At 40.0% G+C, this 25,574-nt stretch overlaps 1 protein-coding gene across 1 annotated transcript; it reads left to right on the top strand.

The window, feature by feature from the left end:
* Positions 1 to 782: 782 nt before the first annotated feature.
* LOC138372143 (uncharacterized) lies at positions 783 to 24,375 on the top strand. Its single transcript, XM_069337456.1, has 2 exons — positions 783 to 1,017; positions 23,662 to 24,375. The coding sequence occupies exon 2, from the start codon at positions 23,860 to 23,862 to the stop codon at positions 24,373 to 24,375; it is 516 nt and encodes a 171-aa protein (XP_069193557.1). The 5' UTR covers positions 783 to 1,017; positions 23,662 to 23,859.
* The last annotated feature ends 1,199 nt before the right edge of the window (positions 24,376 to 25,574 follow it).

Genomic DNA, 25,574 nt, shown 5'->3' with positions numbered 1-25,574 from the left:
TGTGGTGTTTAAGGTATTTGTCTCTGAAGTTTTAGTACAGTGTAGAGTCCACATCATTTTTGTATTCAGTATTTAGTTTAGGAAGTGTTCAGATAGAACGTTTGAAACTTGCCATTATTTTCAGTGTTAATCTTTGCTGTAATAAATCTGTTATAGAATTTGTGGTGTTTAGTGGAATTTCCCCAACGATAATTTTTCATTGTTGTTGTTGATCTTAAGTCCCCAAGTTTGAAACTTGGGTTCCCCCTGTAAGCCCGGTAGTACAGTCCAGGGTCCCGGTAGTACAGTCCAGGGTCCCGGTAGTACAGTCCAGGGTCCCGGTAGTACAGTCCAGGGTCCCGGTAGTACAGTCCAGGGTCCCGGTAGTACAGTCCATCACAAGTCAACAATTTGGACGATGTCAATCCGGACACTTTCTTCAAAAGGTCAGATGTAATACGAACGAGGAGCAACGGGTTCAAGCTCAACAAGCCACAATGTAGGACAAAACTGGAGAGGCTTTTTCACCCGTATGGATGTAAACCCGTGGAACAGCCTACCCGCCAAGGAGGAGGTAAGGTAAACACCAAAACTCTACTGGGTTTTAAAATACAGATAGAAAAGATCATCCAGGCAAATGGGTAGGACCTTTGACAAGCCGCCAACTTCCTGTCCTCGTTGAGGCCACCAGTATTAGTGGCTCTCAGGTTAAACGTCAGCAAAGATCAGTAACCAAAGAAAATGGGAAGAGCGACGTGGCGGGTAAGCGAGCGAGCGAGTGACGTCATCACAACAAAGGTTGCTATAGACGTCTCCACGACTCGTGAAGTTCGCCTGTCTTAAAGACCTGTGTCCACAATACCCGCTAAATTGTCCCTCCCACAGTACTCTCAGGACACTTATGGCAGTGTAAGTGTGTGGTGAGGCCACACCACTGAAGACATTGAGGATATACCACGAGGGAGAGACAAAACTGTTGAAGGAAGGAGTCACTGGCTCCACCTGACCACCTTGTTCCTCGCACTCTCATCATCCTCCGTAAGTACTGGAGTACTTTCTGCTCCACCATTGTCTTACACCCCAACATACAATAGTTGGGGTCTGGAAATAGGCCTATGGCATTGTTGGGATGTGGAAATAGGCCTATGGCATTGTTGGGATGTAGACGTAGGCCTATGGAATTGTTGGGGTAAATTATAAGCCTATGGCATTGTTGGGGTGTGGACATTGGCTTATCGAATAATAATAATAAGAATAATAATAATAATGAGAAAATCCCCTGGGACTGTGTGGTGTCGCAAACCCACGACCAAGGCATTGCCAGCCGCATACTCTACCACTGTACCACCACTGACTTCCTAAAAGTCTTACAATCAGATTTCTACTGATGTCACAGGAAGTCTGTGATATCCTTATGTCACAGGAAGACTTGAAGCCAGTCCAAAGACCCCCCCAAGCACTCAGGTGAAGGGGTAAAGTGTTGTAGTTGAACACTGTACGCCCAACTTCAGATACAACACTGAAAATCGCACTAAGGAGATATACATCAATGAACAGCTCTAAACAGCTCCTCACTGGGGCTGTGAGGTGACGCAAACATTGCAGGTTCGCATCGCCTCACAGCCCGAGTGAATTTTTTCATTGATGTATATCACGTTAGTGTGATTTTCTGTGAGTAAATAATAATAATAATATTAATACAGTAATAATATTATTATTATTTATTCAAAAGAGTGTGTACAAAGAACATAAGAGTAATAAATGAATAAATCCAAAAGGGCCATGGCGAGGGTTCGAACCTACATCCGAGAAGATCCCAGACACTCCTTAACCACTTAACTGCGCCAACCGAGAAAACTCGGTTTGATTTTTTCGTACCCATTCTAAATGTGTACGAGGTTGGTTGTGTATGAAATGGAATCTTAGGACCTCCAGTGAGAGGTAGCCATCTTGGAAAAAATACCCCTTATGCCCTAGGGCTGCTGGCTGGGTTAGTACTGAGTGAGCAACCATGAGTTGCGCACGCACCTCTGGCTCCCAAACACCTGTCCGACGCAGAGTTGAAAGATCGCGCTTTGTCGGTGAAATTCAAACCTTAATGTTTGAAGAATATAAGGGTCATAATATTGGTGAAGCTAGATGCAATAAGGACCTAACACAAAGGTCAGATGCAAGTGATACAGCACCTATGAGAACAATACAGCGAGCGTATCCAGTTGTAGCTCTGAGCGCCACCCTTGCCCACCTATGCTATCTCCAATTTATTTAGATGATACATAGATGAATCGTTTTCTGTGTTCAGTGATGATGCATCTGATACAAGTAGCATAGATAAACAGTGTTAGCGGCTTCCATGGTGGTGTTTTCCATAGATATTTTCAAGAATAGCTGAATCTCTTCTTTACTGACGGACACTCTTTGAGGCTGGCTGAATCTCTTCCAGACTGACGGACACTCTTTGAGGCTGGCTGAATTTCTTCCTGTGTGGGACCTTACAAGGCGATCTTTTCACGACTACCTTACAAATTGATCTTTCCCTGTAATCTTTGCAAGACTACCTTATGTTTTACAAGCTTGACTACATACCACCTACAGGTACTAATGCCAAGGGTGTACATGAGTGCGTTATTTGCAAGCACACAGAACAAAGAAACAGGAAGCGAAATTCTATCTGTACCTGGTGCAACGAGAGAGAAGTCGCACTGTGTATCCTGGACTACTTCGTTGATTATTACTCACTACCAAAGTACTGAGTGTGTAATACAGTGTGTTACTGTGTAGTGTGTGAAACTGTACATATTGTAATTTTAGTGAATTTTTAACAAGTATTATTGCGACAATAAACATTTATTGTGGACACATCGCTGACACATGTATCACAGTTTCATGGAACATTATGAATGTTCTACTGTATACATATTGTAAAGGATACAAATATGCATCATATACGATAAAAAAAACAAACAAATAAAACCGCATTGGAAATACATAAAACAGATAATTGAAAATATATTTGTGCCAACATCTGGTGCTTGAGTGGCCCGCGAGACTGTCTGGGCGTGTCACGCATGGGCGACCAGCCCCTGATGACATCACAACGCACCTTGTCCACGTCCCCACAGTCATAGTAAGAGGAATTTGGTATTTATTTTTACATAGACATGTTCAGGGAAGGAAATTTATCATTTCATTAAGAAAAAAAAAATTTTAGGGAACACTTTATTTCATGCGCACGAGGAGTTTCACAATAAACTCGGTGCAGCATGGTAGTTAATCGACTGAGCTACGACATGGATAAGAATTGCAACCGAGAAATCAACTTGACCTACCACGGATCCTGCAGTCTCTCCGAGACATAAACTAGGTTTTTACACAATTCTCCCATGCACCTGAGCTCTGTCAATAAGCTGTTCTACCTCTTCGCCCTTCCTTCATTACACACTCTCGGACGTAGATTTGAACGCTCGTCACGGCTCTTGTGGATTTGTTCATTTCAAACTTGAAATGAAACAAACAAACTCATTTCAAATTTGTTCATATCAAACCTACCCGTACTATCAAAAATATTTGAAAAAATTATCTACAAACAGCTGTACTCCTACCTTGTAAAATTCGACATACTCGACCCCTGTCAGGTTGGCTTCCACTCCCAAAAGAGTACTAACGACGCAATTATTAGTCTCCTTGATATAATTTACTCAGCCCTTGACAAAAATGAGTTTCCGATTGGACTCTTCATTGACCTGAGAAGGGCCTTTGATACTGTTCATCACAACTACCTCTTATGTAAACTGCATCATTATGGAATCCGAGGTCATGCCCTGGACTAGATCCAATCCTATCTTAGTGATAGACACAAATGTGTAGCCATCAATGATATAACCTCTCCCACTCTACCAATAACCATTGGGGTGCCACAGGGCAGCATCTTGGGACCTCTCCTATTTCTTATATACATCAATGGTCTGCTTAATGTCACCAACATTCTGAAACCTATATTGTTTGCTGATGATACTACCCTCATCTACTCTAACCCCAAAACACATACACTACATAATGCTGTTAATAATGAACTACAAAAATGTCCACTTATGGATGTCAACCAACAAACTAACACTTAACATAGAAAAGACCTACTACATCTTATTTGGAAGCAAATCAACAAATGCAATTCAGTCTCAGATTGACAATGTTAACATTAGAAATAAAAATGATGGAAAGTTTCTTGCCCTATTTCTAAATAAGAGACTCGACTTCAGCACCTACATACAACACATAACTAAGAAAGTCTCTAAAACAGTTGGTATACTCTCCAAAATCAGGTACTATGTATCTAACTCTGCTCTCATCTCACTATATTATACACTAATCTATCCCTATCTTAATTATGGTATCTGTGCATTGGGTTCAACCACTGCAAACCACCTCAGGTCCATCATCCCCCAGCAAAAATCTGCTATCAGAAAAATAACAAATTCTGTTTTCAGACAACACTCAGCCCCCTTGTTAAACTCCCTAAACATGCTAAACATAATCTCACTCCACACATTCTCTTGTGTCAACTACATTTACAAAACCCTGTTCTTAAATGCAAATCATGTTCTTAAACTCTCCCTGGACAGATGTAATAGGACCCATTATCACCACAACAGAAATAAATATCTCTTTGATATCCCCAGAGTCAAACTTAATCTGTGCAAACAATCTATGCAAATAAAGGGACCTAGTCTATGGAACTCACTCCCTAATGAATTGAAAAGCTGTCCAACTTTTGTGTCATTCAAAAACAATACTAAAAAGTACCTAATTTCATCTTCATAGTTTTCTACCTTGTTGCTTTAAAATTGCACTGTATCTACTGCTACCCAATCTTCATGTACCCAATCCAAACAACATTACCATTGTGATCATTGCTGTCTTCTTATATGTGCTTTCAATTTGCTGTATGGTTCCTATTAATCTTCGTTTAAATTACCAATCAAGCTGTCAATGCAATCAATCTGAACTTTAATATACCAATGTGCTTTAATATTCCTACTAATCTCTCTCATCTCATTTTTTTTCTTTCTTGCAAAATATCTGTTATCATTTTATTAATTCCGCTAGAATTTACCTACTTAAAATTATCTGTTAGATTAAGAACCTGCCCAAAACGCTGCGCGTACTAGTGGCTTTACAAGATTGTAAATACCATGCTATGTATTCTCACAAACCCAATGTACCTTCTTGTATATAAATAAATAAATAATTAAATAAATAAATAAATAAATTTGATGCATTACACTATTGTGATTTCTATGTGTAATAAGAGTATTGTTCAATTGAAGGGACAGCAGTTATACATACTAATGAAGCCACTATTACGCAAAGCGTTTTGGGCAAAATTAATAGTAATATAGAAATTTTTTAATTATTGTTGTGATGGGGTAAAACACTTAATACTATAAGAGAAGTAAGCAAACAAATTAAGAGAATGTTCAAAGAAAACAAAAAATTAATACAAAGGTGATACATAAGGATGACAAGCATTTATTTATTTATTTATATACAAGAAGGTACATTAGGGGGTTAAGAGAGAACATAGAAATGAAGTTGATTTTACATTCCTGTAAAGCCATTAGCACGCATAGAGTTTCGGGGAAGTCCTTAAACTAACAGATAATTTCAAGTAGATAATTTACAGTAAAATTGATAAAAAATATGTACAGGTACTTTACAGCCTTACTTTACAGGTACAGAGTATAGTCAGAGTACTGGCATAGATTATTACAGTACGGAGTCAGTAGTTCTAGCAACAGTACAGTAGTTTATTTACATTTATTACAGAATGGAAATACAAGGTGTAATTTAGAACTACTCATGACATTTTCTTGGAACATATCAGAACATAGAGTAACATAAACATACTATAATTTAAGGTTAATGGGGCCAGCACTTACAAATAACCAAGATCATAAAGAACACGAGTAAACACTTTATCAAAGAAATGCATGAAATTAAATGACATTAAATGTAGACAGTAAATGTAGAAATTATATGAGTAATACAGTGTGCCCTCGCTTGAACGAACTATATGGGGGCGTAGCCGATTCATTCCAGTGTGGAATTCATTCCATCAATCCGGCCCCAGCATCCCCCTTCCCCCCCAAAAAAAACTTAATAATACATATGCAAGTACACATTTACCTTTTGAAAAATTTAAATAACAAAGAATTTGAATTGTTATGAAATAAATTGATATTGCACGTTACAGTACTGTACTTACCCTACCAGTTGAGTTTTGTAGTGCAAACTTTGTTAGCCTTAATATCCTGAGAGTGCCACACACATGAATATAAATTGTTTAAAGAACAGTAACTTTTCTAACAAATGTACATTATACACTACAGTCTGTACATAAAGTACAGACCACTAGAATCACACTACTGCAGTACACTTATATCATATAAACTACACTTTGTACATTTAATGTCATTAGAACTGTGCTGTACAGCTCAATTGGCACTCCCAGGTAAGTTATGGCTAGTGCTGGGTGCTGGTCCAGTTGCCTGGGCATCCTCAGAAGGTGAGTCCTTGCTAGTGCTGGGTGCTGGTCCAGTTGCCTGGGCATCCTCAGAAAGTGAGTCCTTGCTAGTGCTGGGTGCTGGTCTAGTTGCCTGGGCATCCTCAGAAGGTGTTTCCTTGCTAGTGCTGGTCCAGTTGCCTGAGCATCCTCGGAAGGTGTGTTCTTGCTAGTGCTGGGTGCTGGTCTAGTTGCCTGGGCATCCTCAGAAGGTGTTTCCTTGCTAGTGCTGGTCCAGTTGCCTGAGCATCCTCAGAAGGTGAGTCCTTGCTAGTGCTGGGTGCTGGTCCAGTTGCCTGGACATCCTCGGAAGGTGAGTCCTTGCTAGTGCTGGGTGCTGGTCCAGTTGCCTGGGCATCCTCGGAACGTGAGTCCTTGCTAGTGCTGGGTGCTGGTCCTGTAGGCCTACTGTGAAACCGTACCAAAAACTTTTGAATCTTAGTTTGTTTCTTTGTTGTGAGCTTCATTACAATATCTTTCATAATATATAGTTTCAGTTAAATATCATATATCTTATTATATACATATCTTTCAGTTAAAGCCTGTTTCATCTGCTTTGTACACTTAAAATCAGCTTTGATTATTAGATATCATGTGCTGAGAAAGTTTATGCTTATATGCATTAGCACTTCCAACTACACATTAGCACGTGTATATATGTACATATACATATATACACTTAATGCCTCGCCACAAATTTTCATGTTAATGATGCATTAGCTTTCTTTAAATCAACATACTATTCAGTGCTAGCCTTGAAATTGTCTGTGTTTAACTTTACAGCAAGTCTTTCAGCTGCATTTTTAATAGAATTAACTTACAAATTGTTTTATTTAAAATATTATTATTGTTAGTTTGAAGTTTTATACATTTTATACAGTACAGTTCTGTATTAACCCTTAAGCTGTGCATGGCATACATATTTATTTATTTATTTATTTACAAGAAGATATATTGGGGGGTTAACAGAGAATTTAGAAATTAAGTTAAATTACCATTCTTGTAAAGCCACTAGCACGCATAGCGTTTCGGGACCATATACACAATATTTCGGGAGCATATATGACAGGACCTGATGGCAAAGTTCAGTTTCTCAAATTTGCTCTAATGCTTTCCATTTTTTTGTGCATACTAGCAAATCCTGCAACTTTGTCTAAATGATCACAAACGTAACTTAAAAAATAAGAAAATAAAAAATACTGTAATTATAAAATTGAATATTGAAAACATCAGATTTTGAAATCCGCTGCAAAAATATAAACTATCACCAATTATTCCTTTGGTGTTATTATGCTCTCAGAATAGTATATGATCTTCATTTTCATAGATTTAGAATGTATGTTTTCAGTTTAGTTTACTGTAAAAAAAATTGTCAATGTGGCATTTGAATTATATGCCAAACTTAGAAAAAAAATTGATAACTCCAAACATTTAGGGTTTGGGAAAAATCCATTCTAATAGGATTGTAGAACAGACAGCTGTGCACATTATTTGTAAAAATGGTGAGAATCGGTCAGAAACTGGATTTTTTTAAACTGACTCTAAAGTGGTACTCTAGTTTTAAAGATAATTGAAGTTGAAGTTATCGACAATGAATAAGGTAGTTCTAATTCATTAATTTACTTATATGTCTTAATAAACGTTGTTCGACATTCATACTCGAGTATGTGAAAGTTGTAGGTCAATGTGTGTTGGAATGATGTCAAGAAAAAATAACCCTCAAAAAAACAAAGTATTGGGATAATTGTAATGGTTTAGGGGATAAAAATTTATACTTTATAAAAGTGATAAAGCCCTAATCTGGTCCCTAATCATCAAAACCACCTAAAGAGACAAAGAAAATAGAATTTGAAATCTGTGAAAAACTCATTAAAAAAAAATTCAAAGTCCTAAGTTCTGCCAGTTGTGACTGATTCATTTGGTGACCAATTTCATTCTATCTTGACATAGTTAGGGGATGGGTATGCACTCTCCAGGATGTAGAGGTTACAACAAAATGAGATAATAAACAAAGGAGACAAAAAAAAAATGGACATTGGTGAAAGTAACAGATATTAACATTAGGCAATGTATTTTTATGATATATAACAAAATAGAGCATGACAACATACTCATTATTATTGGTATTATTATGTATTACTCAGCAATGCTATACAGGCACCAGCTGCATATCCACTTTGTGGATACTTCTTGCTACTATTCTTCTTCTTTGTACATTGAACAAGTGCTTGCATCTCTTTATTACTGCATTATCCCTCAGTTCCAGTTAATAGGAGCTGTTCTCCTTATCAAGAAAATGTTCTCCTTTTTAAAAAAAATTTCTAAAATACATTTCTGAACTTATTGGAATGAAACTTTCATGATGCTTATGCCAATAAGTTGGAGATTTGTTTAACATTTAATATTAATTTTCACATAATTCAAATATTTTTTGCCCAGCCCCAGCTTATACAGCCCAGGCTGTAGCAGCTTTAGGGTTAATGCACGTGGTTTGTATTACGTAGGCTGTTAGAGAGAGGGTGGGGAGGCAGCCGAGAACCCGCCCATACCCCCTTCCCCTTTTCTGCCCACCCTCCTTACTCCTGCCCACCCTCCTTATTGCTGCCCACCCTTCTTACTCCTGCCCACCCTCCTTATTCCAGCCCACCTTCCTTACTTCAGCCCACCGTCCTTACTCCAGCCCACCTTCCTTACTCCTGCCCACTCTCCATACTCCTGCCCACTCTCCATACTCCTGCCCACCCTCCTTACTCCTGCCCACCCTCCTTATTGCTGCCCACCCTCCTTACTCCAGCCCACCTTCCTTACTCCTGCCCACTCTCCATACTCCTGCCCACCCTCCTTACTCCTGCCCACCCAACTTATTGCTGCCCACCCTTCTTACTCCAGCCCACCTTCCTTACTCCAGCCCACCTTCCTTACTCCTGCCCACTCTCCATACTCCTGCCCACTCTCCGTACTCCTGCCCACCCTCATTACTCCTGGCTACCCCCCTTTCTCCAGCCCACCCTCCTTACTCCTGCCCACCCTCCTTATTCCTGCCCACCCTCCTTATTTCTGCCCACCCTCCTTATTCCTGCCCATCCTCCCCACTCCTGCCCACCCTCCTTACTCCTGCCCACCCTCCTTACTCCTGCCCACCCTCCTTACTCCTGCCCACCCTCCTTACTTTTCCTCAAAGCATAATACCTAAAAAAAAATTATTTAATTTTTCTAAATATTTACTGTGTTTTGGTGGGAAAAATTTAGTCATAGAAACCTTAAATTTGTTTTATTTTCCCCTAACAGGTAACACTGCTTCCAGTCTCTGCTCGGCTCCCCAGGACGATAGCAAACACATCTCTTGCCCATTAATGATGGTAAGGACAATTTTATTCTTACTGTACTACCAGTGTGTGTGTTTATCATGTTGATGTCAATAACCAGTGATTGTGAGTGTATTAATCAAGATATTTTCATTAACTAGTGTATTAATGTTGGTGTTGTCATTTACCAGTGATGGCGAGTGTATTAATTATAATCATTACCCAGTGATGGTGAGTGTATTAATCATATTGGTATTACCCAGTGATGTTGAGTGTATTAACCCCTTAACTGCGTTGCCTCCAAATATGACACCCCCGCAGTGCGCAGGAAATAAATTCTCTGGAATTTTTTTTTTTTAGTGTCAAAAACCCTTCCCTGAATATGGATATGTAAAAAAAAAAAATCGAAATTGTACTTACTTTGGCTGCTATGGGGTCCATAAGTTGGGGCGTGACGTCATCATTCCCCATTCGCCCGTGACGTACGCTCCCGGGGCCAGTAGGGCGTGGAGCGCAGGGCGCGCGAGTTGCCGCAAATATATTTTTTTTCATTTTTTGCGCACAGTTCCAAATACATTTTATTTGTTTTTACGTGCTAATTCTATGTATAATGAACACGTACACTATATTATGGCAGTAAAACATCCGTACTGTCCGAAGACACTGTGTTACGTGCAAGACACATGTGTACACGTATGTTGCACATATTTACCATGTATCATGCTAATTTATGTATATATACAATCTATTTACACACTATACACTGTCACACAGTATATACATTCACCATCAACATACACAGAACTCCTCGAGTGTGAGCAGCCACACCCAGCCAGCCAGTCCTCCCTTATTCCTCCAACATCGTACTCACTATCACCCCCTCCTCCCACATTCACACCAATGTTTCAGGTTCATTTATGTATATTTACAACACATTTACACACTCTGCACTGTCACACACCATAAACACACTCAGAACTCAGCAAGTGTGAGCTGCCACACCTAGCCAGCCAGTCCTCCCTCTCTCCAACATCGTACTCGCCATCACCCCTCCTCCCACCATACTCTTACTGTTTCTATTACACTATTTACATATGTTATGTATACCTATCTACATGCTTTATTCACCAGAACTATGCAAGTAAGCCGGTATTGTGTCCTAACAGTACAGTTGCTACCATACACTGCATGAGAAATCACACAGCAGACGACGCTGCGATTACGACGTCACCTCCCTCACAAAAATAGCTCCTCCCAACATACTCTTGTTGCTGTTATTATACTATATACACACACTGTATATACCCATGTACATATGTGTTCCCCGTAGTGAACCACTAAGCTAGTATGGTGAGCAAAACAAGATTGGCTCCCACACACAGTGGAGGCTACCTCAATTCTCTCCCTCCCTCCCTCACCAAAATTCCTCCTTCCACAATACTACGCACAATGCTAATTATAACGATGCTGTGGTCACACGCTTAACAGCAGTGCTGTGCACTCATACTGCATGCGCCGGCCTTGGTTGCTCACTCACTACTGAGGCTCCAACACCCGGGAATGTGGACCACGATTTTTTTTAAAGATGGCGTCTGTTTACAAGAGCCCTGAGGAAGCTGATGTGAACCCCACGTAGCCGCGGGAGTTTTGAATGGAACGTGAAAAATTAAAATACCCGGAGCCGCGTTGCGCAAACCAGACGTTGGCCTGCAGGCGCATTGCGCAGTTTAAGGGTTAACCCTTGTGTTGCTAAGGGCTATTTGCACCTTGTCACCCACAGGTGCATAACAAAAAAGAAAAAAAATTGTTTCCTAACCTGTTAATTTGTGTTTCCTGACCACAAGAGAGAAAAAAATTAATCGTACATACAAATGGCATAAATGAGTCGACAATATGAGCGATGACGTCACACCCTGCATGCTTGCTCATGCAAGGTGCGGCCCAGAGGCATCGTGCGCAGTCTTCAAGCAGCCAGAATTGCTACGAATTTATTTTCGCGGCATTATTTATAGTGTCTACGCATATTTTATCACAAATATTCACTAATTGTGTTGCATATAATGTTACTTCATGTTCAATGGTAATAAATGTTGCATACATTGAGTATACACATGCGCACAAAAATGTTTTCCCATTATGCCAATATAATATGTATTCACATTGTTCATTATTATATTTACACACACATGCACACACTATTTACAGGTTTTTGTAATATTATTGCACATTTAAGAAGTCTTGGAGAGAGTGGTAGGCATTGAAGCAGTTGACAGCACATAATGGAACTGCACACGCTTCACACCATGTTTGCACATGTTTACGTTTCTGATCTCTTTTTTTTTGTTCTACAAACTAAGCAATCACGCTTGCCTATTGCATGCTTTCCAGCTGGTGGCAAATGTTTTAGTCTGTGTGCTTGAATGACCTCCATGTGAGCGTGCCTGGGTGTAGCAGCATGCTGCAACACTGGGTTAATGATGGGTCTTTGTATGCCAGGAACATCTTTGCCAAACTTTGCTAATAACTGTGTCCCAAGTGTAAAAGCAAACGAACGGAAACTTGGTTTACGTCAAGTTTTCACCAGATACATATTATAGCTATTCAGCATGCTTATGTCAACAAGACGGAAAAACACTTTTTTCGTCCACTTCAATGTTTTCTGCACACACTCGACAGTGCCCACCATCATGTCAGATTAATTAACCAAACGCATGTTGATATTATAGTCAAGAACACAATCTGGCTTATATACTGGTTCTTGTGTTACTCGGTTCACCTTGCCACTGTTCATCATTGTACCATCACGAACGGTTGTCAGCAAGTTCACTTCTCTTTTGTCTTTCCACGTAACTGAGCGTATTTTATCACTTTTTCTTAGCTGGCAGTCATAAACTTCAAGTTTATTGTCAAACACTGGCATTTCCCTTCTTCTTGGCTTTACTGTACCAAACAATCCAGTTCTATTTTAAATCAAGAACCTAGCTGGCAAGAGACTTGTATAGCAGTTATCCGTGTATAAAATGTGGCCCTTGTTCATCCATGGTACCATCAGTGACTTCACCACACTACCTGAGAAACCATGTTGGTCGTTACCGGGAATGTCTACATCACTAGCAGAATACAGAATCGTGTGTAACACGTATCCTGTTTCACAGTCACAAAGAACAAAGAATTTCAATCCAAATCTGTTGCGTTTGGAGGGAATATACTGCTTGAATGCAACACGTCCTCTGAAAAGCACAAGGGAATCGTCAATCACCAGCTTCTGTGCTGGTACGTAGAAATCTCTGAACTTTCCAGTCACTTCATTCATATAGTGTCTGACTCTACAAAATCTATCATCCTCTGTCCGGTCCTCATTACTTGCAAAATGAAGACACCTGAGGAGTATCTGAAACCTGTCTCAGGACATATATTTCCCGAAGAAAGGTGTTGGAATAGTCTGGTCTTTGCTCCAATAATCTGTGATAGCGTGTTTGACACAATGTTTCATCAACATACATATTGGCAAAAATACATACATTTCACCTACAGTAGAGTTTTTCCAATGCTGCAATCGTGAATATTCTGTTATCTCTTTTCCAATGAGATGAGTCGCATGAAGGTTCATTTGGTGTACATTAAATTCCATGAGCGGCTCATCATAAAATGCTCTAAAGTAATCCATTTCACACATGTCCTCACCATTATCAGGGAAAAGGTCTGTAATCCCAACTTCTTTATTGTCAAAGGCAGGAATTAGAGGAATAAAATCGTCACTATCACTCCACACAAGGACACCTGGGGTCCTGCGAGGCGCAACAGTGGCACGACAGCGAGGACGCGTTGCACACCATGGACCAGGAGCTGTAGCCCGTCTACACAAAGTACGGCCGCTATGTGAACGTGAGGTGAAATCATGTGAACATGAGGGTCTTGGTTCCTCATGTGGTGCCATACGGCAGCGCTTGGCTGGGCGAGACGCTGCTGACGCGACAAATTCTCGCCCGGTATCACCACTGGTACTAGCAACAGGCACGGTAACACTATGCTCTGAATCCACTTCACTAAAACCAGAAAATGAGTCACCTTCCTCTGACTCGTCGCCCAAAATATCCTCATACTCTAAATAAGCACAAGAACTGTGTGGTCGTGGGTGAATTGGAGTAGACACTGGGCGAGGAGGCACGGGTGAGCATGTAGGCCTCGCCGTGGGAGGAGACTGTATCTCATATTCACTGTCTGTGCTATCATCGGTCAATTGTCTGTAGTCCTTATCAATGTCAGGGTCATCAAAAATCACTTTCCTCACCATCAGAAAATAATTCACTAATTATTTGCTCTTGAGTAAGTGATTGCGTGGTGCGTGCACAGGAGGCGTTTGGCTGTGCATTTGCCATGGTGACCGCTGGGTAATTGGGGCCTCCCATGCATTGGTAGCGTGAGCTGGGTTTTTTTTTACAAAATGGCAGCTGGTTTACTATAGCCCCTGGGTAGCGTATGGGGGCCCCCCCTACCCCGATGGCCATTCAAATCTTGTGCGGTATTCCATCACGTCATTTGCCCAATATATAGCAAGTTACTCAACACATCATATGATGTGTTGCGCAGTTTAAGGGTTAATCATGGTGTTATTACCCAGTTATGTTGAGTGTATTAACCCTCTGAAATGCAAATAGCGCATAATTTTGTTCAATCAGGGGTGCGCATAACACCTTAACCACTGCATTGCGCAAAATGACAAATGCCATTCGCCAATTACTGTGCCAACTGACAAAAGTATTTTTTATTTCTTTGTATACGGTCGAAGCACGCTCGCGGAAGGTTGGGTACAAAATGGACTCTTAGGACTTACTGTGAGAGGCAGCCATCTTGGAAAAAATTCCCAGAATGTCGTAGGGCTGCTGGCTGGGTAAGTACTGAGTGAGCAACAATGGGTGGCACACGCGCCTCTGGCTCCCAAACACCTGTCCAACACGGTGTTGACTTGGGTACAAGATGGATTCCTGAGGTGTTTGCCAGATTGAAAAAAATTCCCAGCATTCCCCAGTCATGGCCAGGCTCATATTCAAGGTAGCAACCATGTCGTATTCATCCATATCGAGCTCCCAGCCCTAGTCGGCCATGTTTTCAAGAAAACATCATTTGATGTTGGAATAGAAAGGCATATTGCTTGAAGATGAGCATGCCAATGATTTTGATATCCCAAATCTGGAAAAAGACCTAACACAGGTGTCTGCTACTAGTGATATGCATATTGAAGTGAACGATGTGGAGAGTGTGTACAGTACACAGCTCTCACAGCCCTGCCATGCCGGACTAGGTCATCACCATCAGTGGAACAACACAAATGAATTTTTGTATGTTCCACTGAACATTTAGTGCCAAATGCAATTCACTTGGACCATCCGGGAATTCGTTAGAGCGGGGTCTGTTAGAGTGATGATGCACTGTATTTGAAAAGAAAAAAATGCAAGAATAGAGAAGTGATTGCAAATATTATTCAGCAGATATGTAAGTAATAAAATTTAGCAGATACTGTATATAAGTAATAAAATTTACCAGATATAAAAGTAAAAATAATAAAGAACTGAAGAGTGGGATATTAGATAATTAATCAAATTTAGATTCCTAGAGTAAACGAATTAAGATTCAAATAATTAATCAAATGGAATACAAATAATTAGCTAATTTAAGAATTAGATTAATAGTGTAATACATGAATATTATATGGTAATAATACAAGATGGGCAAGGATATGCAATATAAACAGGCAATACACAGGCAAAAAAAAAAAAAAAGAGAAAGTGAGAATTAGACAATTAGATTAAGATTATGAATAAATAAATGGATTCAGATTCAAAATAATTAATAAAAAAGGAAACATAATTAATTAAATTAAAAATTCAGTAATCTCTTAAGATTGTAATACAGTAATATCATATGGTAATAAGACAAGTTGGATAAGGGTAAGCAATAGAAACAAACACATATGGGCTGGAAACACTGATGTACTTAAAGCTTAAGAATCCATTAACAATACTGGAATATTAGACAACAAACAAGACTAGTAGCTAATATTAATGGGCAGATATATAAGTGAGAAATTAAATTATTAATTTTTAATTCACAAAGTAATGAATTAAAGATTCAGATAATTTGACAAATTAATAGTTCAAGGTTTATTACATTTTGGGAAATTGAAGTGTTAGTATCAACAGATAAATGGGTAAGTTGCAAATATTGTAAGCTAAGAATCTGATAACTAGAAAAATTAAGTATTCAAAAAATTATTACATTTTATAAAATTGAAGTCTTTGTAGTAATAGTTATAATAGGGTAAATTATATGTATTTAAAGCCATTAATATAAAAAAGAAGCATTTAGTAATTAATATTTATATATAAATTTTTTTTAAATATGGTTAGGCTAGGTAAGGCTTGGTCAGTCATGTGTTACTCTCAGCAATGACATTGGAAGTTCGCTGACTTCCAGTTATGTCACAATCAACAAAGAAAGTTAGTAATTGTTGGACACTTTTGATTTCATGTCTTTTGCCTGTTCTTTCTTAGCAATGATCGTTCCATTCCTGGTGTAGCACTGCTTGATAAGATTTGAGTTTTGTGAATATCTTGCAGTCTGTAGAGGAGGATCAACGCTGCTTGGTAAGGCACTCATTAATATAATATGATGCAGTCTGTAGAGGAGGATCAACGCTGCTTGGTAAGGCACTCATTAATATAATATGATGCTGTCTGTAGAGGAGGATCAACGCTGCTTGGTAAGGCACTCATTAATATAATATGATGCAGTCTGTAGAGGAGGATCAACGCTGCTTGGTAAGGCACTCATTAATATAATATGATGCTGTCTGTAGAGGAGGATCAACGCTGCTTGATAAGGCACTCATTAATATAATATGATGCTGTCTGTAGAGGAGGATCAACGCTGCTTGGTAAGGCACTCATTAATATAAAGATTGGTTTTATATTTGTAGCTGATTGAATGAGGTCTTACTTATCATTGGGATAAGCTAGTTTAGTGAGCATCTGTCTGGTGCTTTAGTGATTGTTTTTATCTATTCTGATAGATTTAATAGTATCATTAAAGTTTATCTCTGATGTAATCAGTTGATGGGCTACACTTGAACAGTTTTGACCTTCTTGTTCTTCAGGCAGTTCAGTAGAGCTGATGATGAGCAAATCATGGAGTTTTTGTTAATACTGTTGTCTGGAGAGCCTGAAACACTTATAAATTCAGTACTACCTACCTAACTACACATGCTGTATTGCATATTAATGGGTTATAAGGCAGTCCAAACAGGGGTATAAGTATGGAATACTATAACTCTCATACTGGGTGGGGTGGATATTATGAGGGACTGGTGGCTCATAACAGTTGTCACTAACCTGTGTTGGTGAGTGTATTAATAATTATCACTTTCACGCTCCGATGTCGCTTTCCAGTGACATCCGTTTTTCTCCTGGGCCGTCTCGGATGACGCGGTGTGAAATCATCCATTAAAATATTTGTTAAAAATTAAAATTTTAACTGATCAGTCTGGGAGTGGTTTCAAAATGAGCGCCTTTAGATTGCACACAATTTGATGCCAAAATGAAAGACGTCACATGAAAATTGATGTCAGAACACTGGAAAGATATAAATAATTTTGTGGTGATGAGCGTCAAAAAGTGTCCAAAAGTTAAAATATGTTAAAATTCTATTTATTGTTTTATTATTATGGGACTAGTTTTAAAATACGCCCCTTTAGATTGCGCACAATTTGATACCAAAATGGAAGACGTAACACGAAAATTGATGTCAGAACACTGGAAAAAATATTTAGTACAGTATTCTACTGTACTAAATAATCTTTCCTGCCTCTACTCTACACAGATGCCGTCTTGTAGAATCGGCTCTTATACACAATGTACCCAACATGAACTTGAGTCCTGGCTTTGTTGCTGTGGACTCTTCCCTTTCACAGTATATACTCAAATGCTCTAATCTTTCTAACAAACGTGACTTAACATAAGCTTACCCCTTCCATTTATCTTTCTTTTTCTCTTTCCTTTTCTTTCTCTCTTCTCCCTTTTTCTGTGCATTGTCTTCTCCTACGCTCCCTTGCTATCCTCTTCTTATTCCTATTACTATCTCCTTCGGTGGTTATAATAGGAGCTTCCTCGTATGGGCCAATAGGCCTTCTGCAGTTCTCATTATTACTACTATCCCCTACACCTTACTTTCCTCCTCAGCTCTCTCTTGCCTATTTATTGCCTGTCCCTACCTGTCCTCATCACAATCGACTTGAGAATGGTCCAGGACGGACCGAAACGTCGTCGTCCCTTCAACTTCTAGTGTGTGGTCTGGTCAACATACTTCAGCCACGTTATTGTGGCTCATCGCCTGCATACAGTATTCTAGTATTTCTTTAGTTTTTGGCTATGATGAATTGTTCTAAAATTAATGGTAATTACTGTACTGTAGTGTATAGGCCGCTCCACATCCCCCTTATCCCCCCAGGTTATCCCTCCCAACGCTCCCCTCTCTCCCGATACCAACCACCCACCCCACCCTCTCCTACACCATGCGCCTCGAGCCACAGCCGTACTGGATTAATATGGTACGGCCCGCGGCCTGGCTTTCATATCTGGACAATTCACTCCTTGTCTGGCTGACTGGATATTGCAACATTGGCAGCAAGTTAACCGGCCCAGATTTTTATCCGGACAAACACCTGATTTTCCGGCTCCTATGGACATTTTGGCCGGATATTGAGAACTTTATCCGGTCACGATTTTGACCGTATAAGGGTGTTTTCCGGATATTCGAATCCCGGATAATCGAGTGTCTACAGTAATTATTTTGTGTGACATGGCATTGGAATTGAGCTGTGTTTTTATCATACCGTAAATTTTGTGAGTATAGATTTTTTTTTTGTTTTTTCATTTAGTTTTTTTAACTGTTTTTCTTATATTTCAGTGATGGGAACATCAGATCATTTGATGTTCCCAATTTTCTAATGGGAACATCAGATCATTTGGGAATGCATCGGACGAGGGAGTAGGGAATGGTGGGGAGGACGAGGGGACGGGAGTGGGGGGGGGGGATTGTGAGGAGGGGTAATGATGGGAAGGATGAGGGGATGAGGGAATTGGGGATGGTGACATGGGGACCGGGGAATGGAGAATGGTGGGGAGGACAGGGGGAGTGGGTGATGGTCAAGAGGTTGAGGGGACGGGGGAGAGGGGAATTGTCGGGCGGATGAGTTGATGGGGGAGTGAGAGATGGTTAGGAGGACGAGGGGACGGGGGAGTGAGGAATCGTTGGGAGGATGAGGGGACTGGGGAATGGTGGGGAGGACTGGGAGACAGGGGAAGGTTGCTGTGGCTCAACAACGCACATGTGTTGCTGAACCACAACAATGTGTGGCCAAGTACAGCTAGTAAGGAATAATGTATATTGGATTAATTAGTTCCAAACCACAAAAATAAATGCTGTATAGTTATACAATAATTAAATGGAATAAATGCTAACACACTACACTTTACCTGTGGGGGGCCTCGTAGCCTGGTGGATAGCGCGCAGGACTCGTAATTCTGTGGCGCGGGTTCGATTCCCGCACGAGGCAGAAACAAATGGGCAAAGTTTCTTTCACCCTGAATGCCTCTGTTACCTAGCAGTAAATAGGTACCTGGGTGTTAGTCAGCTGTCACGGGCTGCTTCCTGGGGGTGGAGGCCTGGTCGAGGACCGGGCCGCGGGGACACTAAAAAGCCCCGAAATCATCTCAAGATGACCTGTACTTCGGAGAGTTAATGGCATATGTGGAAACTAATGAGGCAGAGGAAGAGAGATGTTCTTTGGCAGGGGAGTTCCCTAACATTAAAACTTCTGGAAGTTGTGCTTCTGAGGTTCTTTCTCTTTTCTGTCTTTTTCTGTTTCCCTCATTACACTCACTGAATGTTTTCCTTACAAGAAACCTGTCCAAGGATAATTGTTTTTGCCTGTGCATTAAAATGTTTTTAAAATGAGACATAGCATTGTCATTCAACAGATTTGTAACACAGTTTGTCAAGGTGATAATTTCAAGAAAAGGTTTGCACTTTCCCTCATTTTGCACACATTTTATTTTTATTTTATTTTATTTATGCATATACAAGAATGTACATAAGGAATGTGAGGATACAAATATGGTAATTACAGTCTTGTGAAGCCACTAGCACGCGCAGCGTTTCGGGCAGGTCCTTAATCTAAGAAAATTTTAAGGAGGTAAATACTTGCAAAATTATAGACAAAAAATGATAACAGATTACATGAAATGAAAAAATGATGAGAGAAAATTGTAGGTACAGTATATTAAAGCACATAGGTAGCTAAGATTGATTGCAATGACAGCTTGAATGGTAGTTGACAAAAAAAATTGGTAGGCACAATACAGCAGAAACAATATAAGATTGGTTGCAATGACAGCTTGAATGGTAGTTGACAAAAATTGGTAGTCACAATACAGCATATGGCTAGCACATAAAAGAAGACAGCAATGAACACAATGATAAGGTTGTTTGATATTACATAAAAATTAGGAGATTGGGTAACACTAGGTACAGAGCAAATTTAAAGCTCAGTGTAGGAAACTAAGAAGATGAAGTTAGGTACTTTTTGGTTTTGCTTTTAAATAAGGCAAAAGTTTTACAGTTTTTCAATTCACTAGGGAGTGAGTTCCATAGACTAGGTCCCTTAATTTGCATAGAGTGTTTACACAGATTAAGTTTGACCCTGGGGATATCAAAGAGATATTTATTTCTGGTGTGGTGATAATGGGTCCTATTACATCTGTCCAGGGAGAGTTTCAGAGCATGGTTTGCATTTAAGAACAGGGTTTTGTAAATGTAGTTGACACAAGAGAATGTGTGGAGGGAGTTAATATTTAGCAAGTTTAGGGATTTAAACAAGGGAGCTGAGTGTTGTCTGAAAGCTGAGTTAGTTATCATTCTGATAGCAGATTTTTGCTGTGTGATGATGGGCTTAAGGTGGTTTGCAGTGGTAGACCCCCATGCACAGATACCATAATTAAGATAGGGGTAGATTAGTGCATAATATAGTGAGAGGAGAGCAGAGTTAGGAACATAATATCTGATTTTGGAGAGTATACCAACTGTCTTAGAGACTTTCTTAGTTATGTGTTGAATGTGGGTGCTGAAGTTGAGTCTCTTGTCTAGGAATAGGCCAAGAAACTTGCCATCATCTTTATTACTGATGTTAATGTTGTCTATCTGTAGCTGAATTGCATTTGATGATTTGCTTCCAAATAAGATGTAGTAAGTCTTTTCGATGTTTAATGTTAGTTTGTTCGTTGACATCCATAAGTGGACTTTTTTTAATTCATTATTCACAACATTATTTAGTGTATGTGGGTTGAGGTTTGAATAGATAAGAGTAGTATCGTCAGCAAACAGTATAGGTTTGAGAATATTAGAGACATTAGGCAGATCGTTTATATATATAAGAAATAGAAGAGGTCCTAAGATGCTGCCCTGTGGCACTCCAACGGTAATTGGTAGAGTGGAAGAAGTTGTATCATTGATGGTTACATATTGGTGTCTGTCACTAAGATAGGATCGGATGTAGTCAAGGGCAAGGCCTCGGATTCCATAATGCTGGAGTTTAAGTAAGAGGTAGTTGTGATTAACAGTATCAAAGGCTTTTCTTAGGTCAATGAAGAGTCCAATCGGAAACTCATTTTTGTCAAGGGCTGAGTAGATAACGTCAAGGAGACTAATGATTGCATCGTTGGTGCTCTTTTGGGACCGGAAGCCAAACTGGCAGGGGCTGAGTATGTCGAATTTTACGAGGTAGGAATAGAGCTGTTTGTAAATAATTTTTTCAAATATTTTTGATAGAATGGGTAGATTTGATATTGGTCTATAATTGTTTATGTCCGCCGGATTGCCTCCTTTATGGACTGGCGTTACTCTTGCTTTTTTGAGGATATCAGGCAAGGTGTGACACTCTATAGATTTGTTGAACAGTAGTGCTATGGGTGGGGCAAGGGCATGGGAGGCTCTCTTGTACACAATGGACGGAATTTCACTGGTGTTCCCTGCCTTGGTTTTTAGAGAGTGTATGATGGACACAACATCTGCCGGGCTGATTGGTGAAAGGAGAAGAGAGTTTGGATAGCTGCCTGAGAGATATGTGTTAATATGTGTCTGAGTCTGTGGGATTTTACTGGCAAGATTAGCACCAACCGATGAAAAGAAACTATTAAATTCATTTGCCATTTCTAAATCAGTTGATGGTATATCCCCATCCTTGTAGAGTTTTATTTGGTTATGTGAGTGTTGTTTAGTTCCTAGGATACTAGAGATAGTTTTCCAAGTGTTTTTCATGTTGCCTTTTGCTTCATTGAATCTATTCACATAATATGCAAGTTTTGCCTTTCTTATGATACTGGTAAGCATAGATGAGTACCTTTTAGCTACTTCCTTTGAAACTAGGCCAATCCTAACTTTCTTTTCATATTCATGTTTCTTGTTGATTGAGTTGAGAATGCCACTTGTGAGCCATGGATTGTTTAATCTTTTGTCAGTTACTTGCTTTGTAAGAAGGGGACAATGAAGGTTGTAGAGGCTTAGAGTTTTGGAGAGGAAGAGGTTAGCTAATGAATTTATATCATGGGTATTATTGAATTCAGAATCCCAGTTAATATTGTGAAGTGACTCTGTAAGATTGTCTAAAGCTGATTCACTGTGTAGCCTAAATGAAAGTTTCTTGCTTTTTGGTGGTGTTATGTCCATGTTCGCTATGAGAAAGGTAGGATAGTGGTCAGTTGTTCTGTCGTAGATTATACCAGATACAAGGGGAGCTGTTATGTTTGTCCATATGTGGTCCAAGGTAGTGGCTGATGTTTGAGTGACTCGGGTAGGTTTGGTGATAGTGGGGATTAGCATACAGGAGTTCATGCTGTTAAGGAAATAGTCAACTTGAGAGCAATTTTGTTGACCCAGGTCAATATTAAAGTCTCCTCCCAGAATGATGTGGTTTTTGTTGAGATTGTTTTTATAATAAGATTCCTTAGGTTGTCTGAGAAAGAAGCTATGTTAGTATTAGGAAATCTATAGATGGCTCCAATAGTCAAGGAGGATTTAAGGGATTTAATTGTAAACTGAGCAAAAGTATATTCACAGTAGTCATCTCTGTCACTAATAACACTGTTGCAGATAAATGTATCTCGGTAATATATAGCTGTAATATATATTTTATATATTTCTTATATATAATATATATTTATAATATATATATATAATAATATATATATATAATAATATATAATAGGTAATATATATTTCTTTTAATAGAGAACTAGAGTTAGGCATACCAAACTCTGTAACAAGAGCTGACACTCAGGTACCACTCTCATATTTAGATGTGAGTTCTTTCTTCATCTGTATCGTGATTCTAACCATTTTTCTTTTTGCTAGGCTCATATCACAAACTTTCATAGGTGTCATGGTGACTTATTTACAATAAGAATATAAAAAATATCCAAGAGAAAAGTGTAGTAAGTTGTGCACTGACCAACAGCTATGGTGAAACTGATGCATCAGGGACGCGTGTTTACATCTGAATGCCGAGCAAACAGACGAATACCCAACATGAACACAGCATCTGAATACCGAAAAGTGCGAATTATTAGCAGTGCAAACACTGAGGCTCCTCTGTACAAAGAAATTATGTAAATATTATGTAATTTGTATTGGTAAATACAGTACAATACTGCAATATTGCTTTTTGTTGTAAATTCTTCTAGCTTAACCAAATATTTTTTTCCACAGGATAACAACCCAGAGGAATGTTCAGTGTGTTTTAACGATTATGATGACAATCAGCTACGGCCTCGCACACTGCCGTGCGGCCACACATTCTGCTCCCAGTGTATTGACAATGCTATCAAGAATGGGCAGCTGACCTGCCCCAGCTGCCGTGCCGAGCACGCTGCCACAGCTGCTACTCAGTTCCCAATTAATTATGGTATGGAGGCCCTTATCAGAAAACTAAAAGGTATCGAGGTTGTACCAGAGAAAACGTTACCAGCAAAACCCATTAAAGCTCCTGCAAGAGGAATCAGTAAGAAGTTACATTCCCTGGTGCAGGAGCAGAAGAGCAGCATCAGCAGCCTCATTACTAGCTGTGAAGAGGTACTGTCCCAGCTGGGGGAGTATCGGGAGCAGCTGGGGGACTGGAAGACTCACCACCTCCAGCTCCAGGACAGACTCTATGCTCTGGTGGAGCAGAATAAGTCAGCAATGAAGCTCTTGGAACTGGAGGATACCAGTGTGGTGGATATGACAACACAAGGAGAGGAAGGGAAGATTCAGCTGCAGGCCATGTTGGGGAGCCTCGACACAGTCAACACAGCACAGGAAGTATTCATGACCATTAATGAAGTTGACCAATGCAACATGGAGGTAGAAAATTGGCTCCAGAAGTGCCAGGAACTCTTCCCAAATGTCAAGACTGTCCACACCTCAGTGAAGGTACGCGGTTGAAGGTCACATTGTTCTCACCCAACTGAGTGTAGTATTGCCTCTATATAAACACTTTTGACATGGAGACACATGAAGATGAGAGTAGACTTTATAGATAGGAAACTTTTTGCTTTATCACCTGAAACATTTTTATTAGTAAAGTCAACTGTCATCTTGGTGTTTCTCTACACTGTGGTCAGTGTAGAGAAACATTACTTATATTGTCAAATTACTTTACTCAGAGCCTGATGCTTCATTATAGTCCAGTTACTTTACTCAGAGCCTGATGCTTCATTATAGTCCAGGTTCCATCATTAATGTTTGTGTTGGTAATGACAGGTGCAGGAGACCATCAGAGAGGCCCTGGAGATGATGACCACAGAGACAGGTGCCACAGCTGACCCCGAACACCTGGGAGACTCAGCCTCCACCATTAATATTTGTGTTGGTAATGACAGGTGCAGGAGACCATCAGGGAGGCCCTGGAAATGATGACCACAGAGACAGGTGCCACAGCTGACCCCGAACACCTGGGAGACTCAGCCTCCACATTTAATGTTTGTGTTGGTAATGACAGGTGCAGGAGACCATCAGGGAGGCCCTGGAGATGACGACCACAGAAACAGGTGCCACAGGTGACCCCGTACACCTGGGAGACTCAGCCTCCAGCATCATGAATAAAGTTCAGGAAATCACTGGAGAGATCCCCCAGAAGCAATTAACAGTAAGTTTTTTATTTTCTCTCATAGGTCATATCACAAGATATTCAGTTGCGTTTTGAGGAGAGGAAGCCTGTTCTTAAGTTTATGGAGGTTCCCCAAGGTCAACAACTGACTTTCCTTAACATACAATACACAATACTTGCCTAACTCCTGGTAAACATTTACTGGTAGGTGAACAACAGAAACAGGTGAAAAGAAATATGTGAATAATTTCCGTCCTGCATAAAGATTGAACCTGTGATCCTCTATTGAACCTGGAATCCTGGCTCCCCTCACAGAGGCACAGAGACCGGGTGACACTCCACCAACCAACCGGGAAAGCATTCAGGAAGACAGTGAACCAAAACAGACCACTGCTGGGTTCCAAGAGACTGAAGCCTTGAAACTGCCAATAAACTCCCAAACAATGCCAGCACCAACCCCCCTGCCAGTATAGGGGGGCTGGAGCTACAGGTCCAGCACCAACCCCCTGCCAGTAGAGGGGGCTGGAGCTACAGG

The sequence above is a fragment of the Procambarus clarkii genome, chromosome 38, assembly GCF_040958095.1.
Source record: "Procambarus clarkii isolate CNS0578487 chromosome 38, FALCON_Pclarkii_2.0, whole genome shotgun sequence".
Taxonomy (NCBI): domain Eukaryota; kingdom Metazoa; phylum Arthropoda; class Malacostraca; order Decapoda; family Cambaridae; genus Procambarus; species Procambarus clarkii.
Note: the sequence above shows the minus strand (reverse complement) of the source record. Positions and strands in the feature narration are given on the sequence as shown.

Bases quoted from the DNA above. Each gene is read 5' to 3' on its own strand.
- LOC138372143 (XM_069337456.1), top strand. From the start codon at position 23,860: ATGGAGGCCCTTATCAGAAAACTAAAAGGTATCGAGGTTGTACCAGAG.